Genomic DNA, 12,611 nt, shown 5'->3' with positions numbered 1-12,611 from the left:
ACTGTAATGCTAGAATTCATTCATTAATTTTTAACATCTGTCCAGTCTAATGCATGGTTGCGGTGATCCAGACCCTAGTCTGACAGACAAAGGCCTCTAGGCAAGACAGTATAGAAGATGAAATAAAATGTACTTAAAACAGTTCATATACATTCAAAGATACCTGATTATATGATTATACAGTATAAAGAACATGAACCAGAAATGCTGTGCCTTAACATTGCACTATGAAGGGCTTTGTCAATCATTTCACACAAACGTAACAATAGATATCTTATACAGGCATTTTAGTTTAATCCATCACATGCAGCTGTTGTTTATAATCAGATGTCTGTAGGCTGCATTCAAAACCTGAACGAATCAGACAAGAAGGAAACATGGATATACTGTATGAGTAAGAAAAGAGTGAAAAGGTATTGTTAAGAACCTACTGGTTTTCCAATGGAGAAAGTAAAAAAATGTAACCTCAATTGGGCTCTGCAGCATGCTGGATACCAAGAGAAAAATACATGTTGAAAGATGTTCATAATGCCTCTTGGCATGTACAGCATGCAAAGAGAAAATACAGTAAAATCAAAATGTATACAGTATATTCACTGGAAAATAGTGTTTCATCGAGTAACAAACAGTATGCTCATTAATGTGGATATCAGATGAATGATTTTTTGCAATATAATTGTCTTTCACTCAAAGTCCTACACTGTTTGGTTATTTAAATTAGGAAGAAGAAGAGGACTTAAAGTTAGAGCATCTTGTCTCCTCATTAAGAGCTTTGAAGTGCTGCAGGTTGAGCAAGAAAAAAGAGTCTTGTCTCTGGATAAGAAACATAAACATATGTCTGCATAGTATTTCATATTCTTGTTAGGAAAAGGTTAGGAAAAGGCCACACCTGTCTGATGCTCTTTACTGTTAGCATGCCTGGTTAATCCTTTAGCCTTGCCTGTAGCGTGCTTCCAGTTACTAAACCCAAGTGTTCAAAAATACTTTAGTCCAAAACTGAGGGGGTGGGACAGTTCAGTTGAGGGGGCGATGCCCCCTTTTTGCCCCTATGCCCTATGGCTCTAGGCCTGGCTGCTCTTAAAGTCAAAGGTACTGATCCACATGTGTCATAGATCTTATATCCCAAAGATACTCCAGGAAGAAGATCAGTTCTGTTGTTTATTTCTTCAATGACAAAGATCATTGTCTGTATGGACTGGAATTCTCCAATGAGTAAGCTAAGGAAATCAACTAAAGTTTTCAATTCTGTTAAAAGCATGTACAGAAAAAGGAGCATTGAATGTTTATAAATTCATCCATCCATTTCTAAGTGCTTTATCCAACACAGTATCGAAGTGGAGCCAGAGCCCATCTTGACAAGCAACGGGTACAAAACTGGATACACCACACTATGGAGCGGATGCCACTCCGTCACTCCATTTTTATACCAATAATCTATGTATTTTTTTGTTTTTAAAAAACCTTAACATACCTTTTGCAGTTAGGGGCGTTGTGCCAAACAAAGAGTATCAGCAGAAAGAGTGTGTGTTGAAAGTCTTTATTTCATATGCATATGGGAGTCTTGCTCTTGTACACAAGAATCGAAAGACAACGCTTACAGTGCTCTTTTATACAGTAAAACAAACGATACAAGATACACTCCCACATGACTCTCTGCTTTCATTGTGGCTATAATAACATATAATGTGGGTCGTAACATATGGTCATTCTAGAAAGCTGACCAGTACATATATTTTCTTTACTGCCGGCTTGCGTGACAAGCAGCCCCTTCTTCTAAATAGATAATTTGTTCCAGGAGAGGTCACTCGGTCATTTCGCTGAGAACTATGCCAGCTATGCATGAAGACATCATGTGGCTATGTTATCTTTTGAGACCAGACATCCTGAGATGGAGTTAGTAACATATAAGTAAAGAAATACATAGTCAACAAGATATAATACAAACGTTTAGTAAAACTTTTTGTTAATTCCCTCAGGGGGATCTGGTTTGGTTCAGTATTGCTGTGGATTTGAAGCACTCCCCCAATCATGACATCTCCATCTTTACATAAATGTAGAAAACTTCTGATCCTTGAATCCTGCAAACCGGCTGTTCCCCTGATGTGAAAACCATGACAACCATCATCATTATTGCTGTTGTCAGTAACATCCTAGAGTGCATTTGAACACCTCTTTCGAAATAGTCATCATGTCATAATTAATGTCTTTCTATTGTGCAGGGGTGTCTCTGAGGTAATTAAATCAATTTTAAATGAAGTTCAGAATGCGTTAAATAGGAATCCCCAAATTTCTGAATAGGGAGGTTTACATGTGTGCCCCACCCATACCAGAGACAGAAATGACACTTACCCTCTGGGGGTTAATACCAAAGAAAATAATCTGCTAACCCAAAGGCATGTTTATGATGGAAAAAGGCCAGAGTTTACATACAAATTTGCTTAAAAGGATGGTTAATATACACAAAGAATTTTAAAACCAGAGAATAACATTGTGACATCTATGCTATTCTTGAGAGATACTTTTTTCAATTAAATGGTTAAAAGTATTAAGTAGACAGTATTAAGCTGTTTAAATATGGTTTGTTATTTCTATGTGTCTTCTTGTTTCATACATTTACTAATCACACCCATTTTACTTGTCACATCCCAAGATGGTACTGAAGGCCTAGAAAACAGCCAGACTGTTGAGACTACAATGGCTAGCCAAAACTGCTGCCAAGTATAATCTGAGTATAAAGGCAGCCTTCCCATCATGCAACAGGACTTTCAGGAATTCGAGCCATGGAGATTGGACAAAGATCAGGTTCTTGATCCCGAGTTCTGCAGAGTGTAGACTACTGTCTGGATCAGGCCCAAGCATATCGCCATTCTCTGTTCAAGGACAAGACCAGGAGGCCCAATCAGGGGTGCCAATAAAACCATCTCTACCTGCATCAAGATGTCAGGATGAGCAGGCAACCATCACAGCCCCTTCCACAGGACTTTCACAGGTAGAAGGCACTCCACATGGAGAGAAAGTGACGAGACTGGACATAAAGAAGCAAACATGTAATGTTGTCTATGGCAAGCCTCAGCCCAAGGCAGTTGAATAGTAACAGCCACATGATTACCTTAGAAGGCAGTGGCCAATGAAGCAGTGCCACAGAGGAAGTGTGCGATGTTTGCATGAGTCACGGAAGCAGACAGCTTGGCTTCATCCACATAAAAGTGTGGAAAAGGGGACGGAGCCAAAGTGCCATTGACAGTCTTAGATGTAAGGAGCTCCTCCAAGATTCAGCACTGCTGATCCAGAGCCTCCCCCAGCTGTCCACCTGCTGAACAAGGGCATGAGGCAGGAAGTGTGGGTTTAGAGTGGGTGGGTATGAACTCTCTGTTGAAGTGAACAATATCGGCTATGGTGACATCACTAGAAAGCCAGGTAACTCGGCCGCATTGAACCTTAATGGGCAATAGGGAGGCCTGGCACTTAATACATGAATGGGAAATAGGGGTCCAATAGGCCTCCCTCATGGTGAGGGGTAACATGACTCCCTGGAGAGGTGCAGTGAAGTGTCCCTGCCGAGGAGAGAGAGGAGAGAGCACCATATAGGATTGTCTGAAGGCAGTGGGAGAGGAAGCCAGTTGTAGAAAAACAAGGAAAACCCATGAGAAAAGCAGCTCTATCTGAGCTGTCTAGATTGGACCTGTGTGTTCACACCCTGTGGAAAAATGATAATAATTTCTTACACTTATACTGTATAGCACTTTTCTGGACACTCCACTCAAAGTGCTTTACAGGTAATGGGGAGTTCCTATCACCATCACCAGTGTGCAGCCCCACCTGGATAATGCAATGGCAGCCATAGTGTGCACAGTACGCTCCCCACACATCAGCTCTCAGTGAGGAGGAGAACAGACTGATGAAGCCAGTTCAGAGATGGGGATTATCAGAAGGCCATGATTGGTAAGAGCCAATGGGAAATTTGGTCAGGACGCCGGGGTAACACCCCTACATTTTTCGAGAAACACCCCGAGATTTTTTATGACCATGGAGAGTCAGGACCTCAGTTTTATACCTCATTCAGAGGAAGGCGCCTTTTTAAAATATAGTGTCACCATCACAAATGACAAATGGAATGGAAATGACAAACCATGTCTCTCTGGCTTCTAGACAAAGAGGGGAGGTCTTTGTGATAACAGTAGGCTGGGCTAATTGGACATAAAAGTTTGGTGAAGGTCAGTGATGTGGAGTTTTCTTCATGTAAAACACTAAAATGCTTTTTTTTGTTTTGCCTTCCCAAAGCATCTTAATTTCATTGGTGGCATGTTGTACATCATTAGAAGTGAATGCTATCACAATGAGGAAAGTACCTCACCTTCTGAAGAAAGAATATATACACACTGGCTGAAAATTATTAAAGTAAATTTTACTCCATGAATACTTAAGTTGTAATTCAATTAAAAGAGAACTGTTTGAATCTGTTATCTATAAGTAAGACAGAGATGCACCATAAAATAAATGCGTGACTGAAATTATTAAATGTAACAAGCGGTTTTAAAAAAATTGATTGAACACAATATCACTGAATTTCATATGTAAAAAAAATCTAATTAAATTTGCAAAGAAAATATTCTTTGAATGTTAGAGACACACAAATTATTAAACTGTATTATTAAACATCCTCAATGTTTTTATTTAATCTACAAAATGTAGAAACAGGTGAGAAAGACTGATCAAAAGACTAGTTAAAAGGAAGCGTTGCTAAGTCTATGCTTTCCACAATTTTTTAACAATTAAGAATTACAGTAGCTTAATTTAACATACAATCATACAAACCTCACAGAAGAGCTGGAATATTATCCTACATGATGTACTGTAGAAGCCGTATTGTTCAGTGTTCATCTCTTTGTTGTACAAAACAAAAAGATTCATGTGTTCTTTTAGTTTTTTTGTTTAAACAGTAGGCATTGTAAAATATGTAGTTAACAGCATGCTTCATTACTGCAGAAATTATTTTGTGTAAATCACGTAGGTACAGCTGGTAAAAATTTAAACTGAATTGAATTCTGGTAAAATAATTAAAGTATTTCAACATAAGATGTATAAAATTAAAATCAGACAAATAATGTTAATAGCCTATGGAGGCTCGTGGGGAGATGAGCACTGTTTAGCACAGAGATGATTTCCACTGAGAGTACAATGAGGTGACAGGAGACAGAATCCTGCACTAGAGGATTTGCTCTTTATTAGTAATGAAGTCATTCAGATATGAACATCGCAGCTGGGCACCTGTGCTTCTAAAACATTTTTATTATTGTACAGCAATTCACCAAACATCACTGATTTAAGACATTGGTTCTTTTAGTTTAAAACATTTTTATATGAGTTCATTCTTAATAAATTTACCAAACATTTGTCCTCCTGAATTTATTTACAGTATACTGTATGTACACATTTTCAGTTTATGAATTGTAGTGTTTGAGGATGTACAGTACAAGAATACTATATATATATAAAAAATTGATAAATGCACTAAAAGCTCTTAAAGCGACTTTGTGGGTATTTTACCCATTAGGTGTTTCCTTGTATTCAGTTCAGGCTTAAGCAGAATTATGTAGCATTTAGGTGCAAATATACAGAACAGTAAACCAAAACTAGAAGCCAAAATGGCAAATATTTCTACAGCTACTGTATATTTCCCAGGAGAGCTGATATAAGCTGGAATGAAAGTCAGCCAGACAGCACAGAATATGAGCATGCTGAATGTAATGAATTTGGCTTCATTGAAGTTATCAGGCAGCTTCCGAGCCAAGAAAGCGAGTACAAAGCACATGGCAGAAAGGAATCCTATATACCCTAACACAGCCCAGAACGCACCTGCAGATCCCAGGTCACACTCCAGAATGATTTTCTCTGCATAGTATTTCATATTCTTGTTAGGAAAAGGAGGTGATGTTATCAACCAAAGAACACAAATCAAGACCTGTACAAGTGTGAAAGCAAGAACACTTAATCGCTGCTGTGTGGGCCCAAACAATTTCATAATGTTATTGCCTGGTAGTGTAGCCCTAAAGGCCATTAACACCACTATTGTTTTCCCCAGAACACAAGAGATGCACAGGACAAATGTGATCCCAAATGCTGTGTGGCGCAACATACAGGACCAGTCAGAGGGCTGGCCAATGAAAGTAAGTGAACAGAGGAAACAGAGAGTCAATGAAAAGAGCAGAAGGAAACTTAATTCAGAGTTATTGGCTTTGACAATTGGACTGTCTTTATATTTGAGGAAGACTAAAGCTATGCATATGGTTAAGAAAGCACCAGCCAGAGAAAATATCATGAGCAGTATTCCCATGATTTCTTCAAAAGACAGGAATTCTATTATTTTTATTACACATTCATCTCGTTTCTCATTTGACCAATAATCCAAAGGACATTGGATGCAATCATTAGAATCTGCAAAGAAAAACAGATACAGATATTTAGGGTTGTTCTAGTGGTGTGCTGTATCAGCTTGCATACTGTAAGTTCAAATTAAAGTTAAGGTTAATTCCACACAGAAAAATAGAGGAAACACAACTTGCAGCTGTAGAGTCTTCTCCAGCTGTCACAGCTGATGTGATTTTTAGGAATGTTCATAGACATGGTGTAATTTAAAATTGTATTTGCAATTTGGCATTGGCCAATTTTATTTATATTCTTGCTTTACTGTGAAAGAAATCTAAAATTACAGAATTAATTGGTTGATATCTTTCCTACATTTGCATATAATGTTGTGTATACAGTATGTCGCTGAAGATAATAAGCAGAGTAAGGAATTTCATATATCATTTTGAATGCACTAACATTTACCTGTAGTGTTGCTGATCTCTCCTTCAGCACACTGAATGCAATCATAGCAACACACAGGCCTTCCTCTCTGAACTGCCTTTCGAGTGCCTGGGAGACAGCTCTCACTGCACACTGACTCAGGCTTCTGCAGGACAAGAACAAAACAATTTTTAGTGGTGGAAAAATAATGTTTTGCAAAGTTATGCTTACAGAATACAGAATATTTTCCATGAAATTCTAAATAATTAAAATAAAAATGAGTAGCACAATAGTACTTATTCTTATAATTTTCTTCATTAAAAATATTATAATACAAAATACTTGATCAATCATGTTTTACAATATTTACAAATAGTATATTAGCTATCAGTTTTTTCTTCTATGCATTGTTAATGAAAAACTTTATTAACATTGAAGTTTAGAAGGAAAATTACATGAAAGGAATTTCTTTTGTAAGATACTTCACTGTTTTCCACTGGATTGTATCAGTTTTGAGTACATTGTATTTTAAAGATTTATTCTTCTATATGTTATAAAGTTTGGTGGTTACAAAAGGTATCTTGTTTATTCTCTGTTTAATTTGGAATATTAAATAATATTCATATTATATATTATAATATGAATATAATATCATATTATGATATTATAAGACTCACAGAAAATACTTATAAACTTACTGGTTATATTATTAGGTTCTGTCTGAAGAGTGAGCCATGTTTCTACAGATACTCTTGTAAGACAAGAGATAAACCTGTTACAGCAAAGTGCACTTTTTCTTCTCAGAATACCCTATACTCACCTCAAGTTGCCCACCTGTCCAAACCATCTTAACTTGATTCATGACAATCTGATGACCTGCTGGCAGTGAAGCATCATAGTAACCGATGGTCATGAAATGAATGGTGCTCCCTTTAACAAGCTGCCAGTTCACTAAGTCATATCTTGCTGTTGAATCACCATTGCCATCAAAAAAGATATTTTCTCCAGTCTTAGTTGTGAAGTTCACTTTTTTCAGTTGCTCAAGTACCTGTGACAATGGAAATATTAACCTTGTGTTTAAAGTGTTTCTATTACAACTAGATATATACAGTAAATGCCTTAATGCATTGTGAAAATAAAGGTTACCTCACCTGCCATGGTTCAATTTGAAATGAATTATCACAGCTATTGGCAGAAGGACCTTTCTTGCATTGAAGTAAATTATGAAGAGAATGTGCAACAGCATACACTGCTTTATACACATTATTGAATATTCTAGCCTCAGACGTTGTTGCATATCCATTTTTTAATTCTCCTAAATCTTCCAACCCTGTACACAGTTTTTTGGCATTGTCATTGTTTTTCAGAGTACAATTAAATGCAGTCTCCCAAAATTCATTTAAGAGAGCATTGCCCGGGGATTTTGATGGGTGCACATTCAATAAAAACTCTCTAAATCCATCAATTTTGTTTTTAGTGACAGCAAATCCCATAGATCCAGTCAGAACTTCATAAGCTTCTGCTGTTGAAACATCACTAGCAGTGATCCAGGCTTCACTGCCAATCCACTGGAGACCTGTTACATTCTGAAGGGATAATTCTTTAATCAAAACAATTACATCCCCTTGCTCTAAGAAGGCAACAATAACCTTTGAAGTGCTCTTTTTGATCACTTCTACATTCTTAAGAATTCTTTGCCTGGAATGAGACTGATGAACCACTTCTGAATATTCAATACAGATTCCTTCCTTCTCTGCAGCTTCCACAAAAGTAGCCATCCCATTGTGGCCATAATCATTGTCAACTCTTATGGTCCCAACCCAGGTCCATCCAAAGTGCTTCACAAGCTGAGCCAGGGCTCTGCTCTGATAATAGTCACTGGGGATGGTTCTGAAGAATGAAGGGAATCGTCTTCTATTGCTCAGACATGCACAGGTAGCAAAGTGACTGATCTGTAAAGAAGATAAAATGTCATTGTTTAAAAATGGGCTCTATTAATGATTTGAATTTGTTTGTTAAAGGAGCTTCTGAATAAATTTTTTAACATTCCCAACATGCATGAAATCATTTTTAAGAGGACAATTAGTCACTTGAAAAGCTATTAACATTGCTTTTTCAGTAGTACATTTCAAGGGACGTTATTATTTTAATAAGTAGAATGATTAAGATTCTCACCACAGGGATTTGAAAAGGTCCAACTCCTGCTGACATCGCAATAGTGGGTGTTGAGGCAGATTCTCCTATTATAGCTTGAACAGCAGTTGGTCTGGAGCAGGAGGTGTTAGAAAGAGTTTCCTCATTTCCATTCATTAAAGCCAAAGCTGCTCTTATAGCTAAAGGTATTGAACCACATGTGTCATAGATCTTATATCCCAAAGAAATGCCAGGAAGAAGATCTGTCCTGTTGTTTATTTCTTCGATAGCAAAGATTATTGTTTGTGCTGACTGAAATTCTCCAATGAGGAAGCTAGAAAAAAATAAAAGTTTTTTGTTTCAATACTTCTTTTCAACAAATTAAAAATGACAAAATGTATATAAAAATAAGCATTTATGAATTAAAACAAACCCTTTGCATTTTGTTGGATTCGGTTCAGTTTTAAAGAAATGCTTTTTCTCTTCAGTGTTGCTGTGAATTTGAATCACTCCCCCGATCATGATGTCCCCTTCTTTTGATAGATGTGGAAATGCTGTTCTTCCTTGAAGCCTGCAGATGGGTTGTTCTGCTAATGTAAAAACAGCAACAACCACAGTCAATATTGTAGCTGTCAATGACATTCTAGACCACATATAGACACCCCTTCCTAAGTAGAGGCGTGTCATACTCTATGGTCTTTATATTGTGTATTGAGGTCTCCAGGGTGGTTAATAAACTTGAAATCAAGTGGAGCGATAGTTAAGGTTGGGGACTCCCTTTGATTATTTTTCCTTCAGCGCAATACACTGTAGCACATACAGTACCTGCCCATTTGCTTCTGTTACTGCTTCAGATGAGCAATGAGCTCTCATATGACTATTTATAAATGATGACATCCCATCCAATGAATGGCAGGAAAGGGAAGCTGCCTTTTGCAATCAGTTGTGCAGTGCCCTTTGAGTTTTCTTTCAGCCTCCATGTGTTTTCTCGGCTCTGTCTCGGCAGTAGTGAGTATTGCCCCACTGCTCAGGGATTGCTGGTGGTCCGGCATGTTCATCTTCAAAGAGTTGATAAGAGCAGAGGAAATTCTCATAGGACCAGTGTCTGAGAACAGTCATGCAGTCAAAAATAAGGATTTGCAGTGTTTAATCTTCTTATGTTTATTCTTCATGAAGCGAAGCTCCCATTGTGCGTTAAGCAGAAATGATGTTTTTAAGCTCTGATGTTTTGCTTTTGTTACTGTGGTACATTTAAAGTTTTTGTTTCTAATATTCTTTTAAAACAAAGTGGAAGACCATGGAAACAAGATTTAAGCAAATAAAATATGAGCAGAAAAGCTGCTATAAGTTGGTTTTGGTGGTAGTGGGTGTAAAATGAAGAACTGAAAAGAAGTCAATCCTGACACTATACCATTAAAGTTTGTATTTGTGAAACTCAGGACTGGACAGCTCTACATCTTTTCTAGCACTTGACAATTCACTATTAGTAGATTTTGATTTGACTACTGACCTGAAATTACAATTACAACAGGCTCGTTTTTTTTCACTTCCATTAAGCAAGGCACATAAAACATGTAGACATGGAAAAATTAACATCACACTGAAGCTTAGTTTGGCAGTGAGATATTACTTCTTCTCATGTATGTTCATTATGATTGCCAAACTTTTTCTTTAGTTCAGTTGCATTTCTGTTTTATGTCTACTAAGACCCCATCTTTGAGGTGCTGTGCCTTTTCTATGACTATTGTACAGTTTCTAATGAGACTGGCAAGTTTATGCTACCTTTAACTTTTTTATATACAGTAGGTACAGTATATAGAAAAAATGTGCAGATACTCTATGTTGTTCACATGCTGGAGTCAGGTCTTGAATCTCATTTAAAGATATACAGTATAAGAATTAATTTACAGTTACAAAAAAATCTAATTTATTTATTTATTTTTAATTTATTTGTTTTTTATATAAATACCATTTTCATTAAATTTTCTGAATGCTGTGATTCAGTCCCCTATATCCTGGTGACACAAACTGACAAAACATGTATCTTTCCATGTTGACAGGCAGAAGAAATGACAATCTCATAGAAGATTTACAAAAGCAGTTGCATTTGTCAGGGAGGGTGAGAAGTGGACAAGATCAGGGATGAGGGAAAATAAGATACTATCTTGCATTAAGCTCCATTATATCACATGAAGGTGGAACTTGGGGATGTCTGCAGTTTCCCGAGGTTGTACAAGCATCCCTAAATGTACAAGCATCCCTAAAAGATCATCTTCACTGAGCTGACAGAGCTGTGAGAGAAAGGATGCGGGAAGGCTTTTGAGAAGAAAAGTCCCAAACATGAAGATCTACTGTAGTTCAAGACTGCAGAGTGAAAGGGTGGCAGACATGACTGTTCCCAATGGAGGTTGGGTACGGATGACTCCCTGCACAGTCAGTGTGAATGTTGCTGACAGCTTTTGGGCTGACTGGGAGGGACAAAAAGACAGCAGTTCAAAGGCTGGGAGAGGCAATGGAGAGAGAAAGCGTCATGCTAGGCTCTGGAACAGGCAAGGGGAGTTAATAATAATAATAATAATAATAATAATAATAATAATAATAATAATAATAATAATAATTCCTTACACTTATGTAGCGCTTTTCTGGACACTCCACTCAAAGTGTTTTACAGGTAATGGGGACTCCCCTCCAACACCACCCATGTGTAACCCCACCTGGATGATGCCATGGCAGCCAAAGTGCGACAGTACACTCAGCACACACCAGCTATTAGTGGAGAGCAGAACAGAGTGATGAAGCCAGTTCATACAGTATAATAGGTTGGAATTTTTAGGAGGCCGTGAAGGCCTAGTTGAAGTTTGGCCAGGAAACCAGGGTAACAAACATCCCTACTCATTCTGAGAAAGCCCTGGGTTTTTTAAGGACCACAGAGAGTCTTTTGATTGGCTATCACTGGTGACTGGCCAGCAGGAGGGTATTATGGATAAGGGTTGAAACACCCGATGAAACCTTGGTTTCATCTGATGACTCCAGTTCCTGTCCAACAGCAACAGTAAATGCAACTATTGACTAAGGAGAGCATCAGTAGATGTATATAGGTAACTTTTTGGAGGATGTTGAAGCTAAAATAGCAAAATGGTGGTCACATTAGCTCTGTTTTTTAATGTAGTTTCCAAATTTTATATTTCCTTTCTTTCATTTAAACCTCCAGTATTGTAAAACACAAATCCGACATAAACATCTTCATTAAAATGATATTCAGGTTTATTATTAAAAGGATGTATAAACTGAAGATCCAGACCCTACAAAAACTGTAGAGTTTCATGGGAAGAAACAGCGACCAGCTGTCCAACAGAGTGTCTGTAAAGAGCACAGGCAGTACACAGTTCATCTGCACTGACAAACAGATTTAAGCACAGGGCTGCATCAGGCAGGGAATGTGTACAGAAACATCAGGCAAGTGCATTTGGATTTTGAATTAATCTTTATTAGTAATTCATTCAGATAATAAGATGGTAAAAATGCAGATGGAATAAGAATTGAAGAATGGTACACATGAACTTAGAAAAAAAAAATAGCTATTTTTGTTTTATTTATCCTCATTTAGATCTCTAAAAGACTGCAGCTCATTTTATAAAGGCAAGAATATTTTTAAACTTTTTTATAAAACACACATATATAAAAAGTAG

At 37.3% G+C, this 12,611-nt stretch overlaps 1 protein-coding gene across 1 annotated transcript; it reads right to left on the bottom strand.

Moving 5' to 3' along the window:
• Positions 1-5,400: 5,400 nt before the first annotated feature.
• Positions 5,401-9,564, bottom strand: LOC148677206 (extracellular calcium-sensing receptor-like). The gene is made up of 6 exons (XM_088623159.1): positions 9,356-9,564; positions 8,965-9,256; positions 7,941-8,741; positions 7,610-7,837; positions 6,832-6,955; positions 5,401-6,435 (listed from the first exon to the last, which is right to left on the bottom strand). Exons 1-6 carry the CDS (start codon positions 9,562-9,564, stop codon positions 5,522-5,524), a joined length of 2,568 nt encoding a protein of 855 aa, XP_088479285.1. The 3' UTR covers positions 5,401-5,521.
• Positions 9,565-12,611: the final 3,047 nt, after the last annotated feature.

This window comes from Lepisosteus platostomus, chromosome 2 (genome assembly GCF_059453375.1).
Source record: "Lepisosteus platostomus isolate fLepPlt1 chromosome 2, fLepPlt1.hap1, whole genome shotgun sequence".
Lineage (NCBI taxonomy): Eukaryota > Metazoa > Chordata > Actinopteri > Semionotiformes > Lepisosteidae > Lepisosteus > Lepisosteus platostomus.
The sequence above is the reverse complement of the archived record's forward strand: the minus strand, read 5'-3'. Positions and strand labels throughout refer to the sequence as shown.

What these genes read in the sequence shown, in the direction of transcription:
- LOC148677206 (XM_088623159.1), bottom strand. Translation starts at nt 9,564, where the DNA reads ATGTCATTGACAGCTACAATATTGACTGTGGTTGTTGCTGTTTTTACA. An exon ending in AATCCAACAAAATGCAAAGG is followed by an intron (nt 9,257 to 9,355) that starts GTTTGTTTTAAT and finishes ATTTTTTTCTAG; the next exon opens with CTTCCTCATTGGAGAATTTC. An exon ending in AGAGATCAGCAACACTACAG is followed by an intron (nt 6,436 to 6,831) that starts GTAAATGTTAGT and finishes TTTTCTTTGCAG; the next exon opens with ATTCTAATGATTGCATCCAA.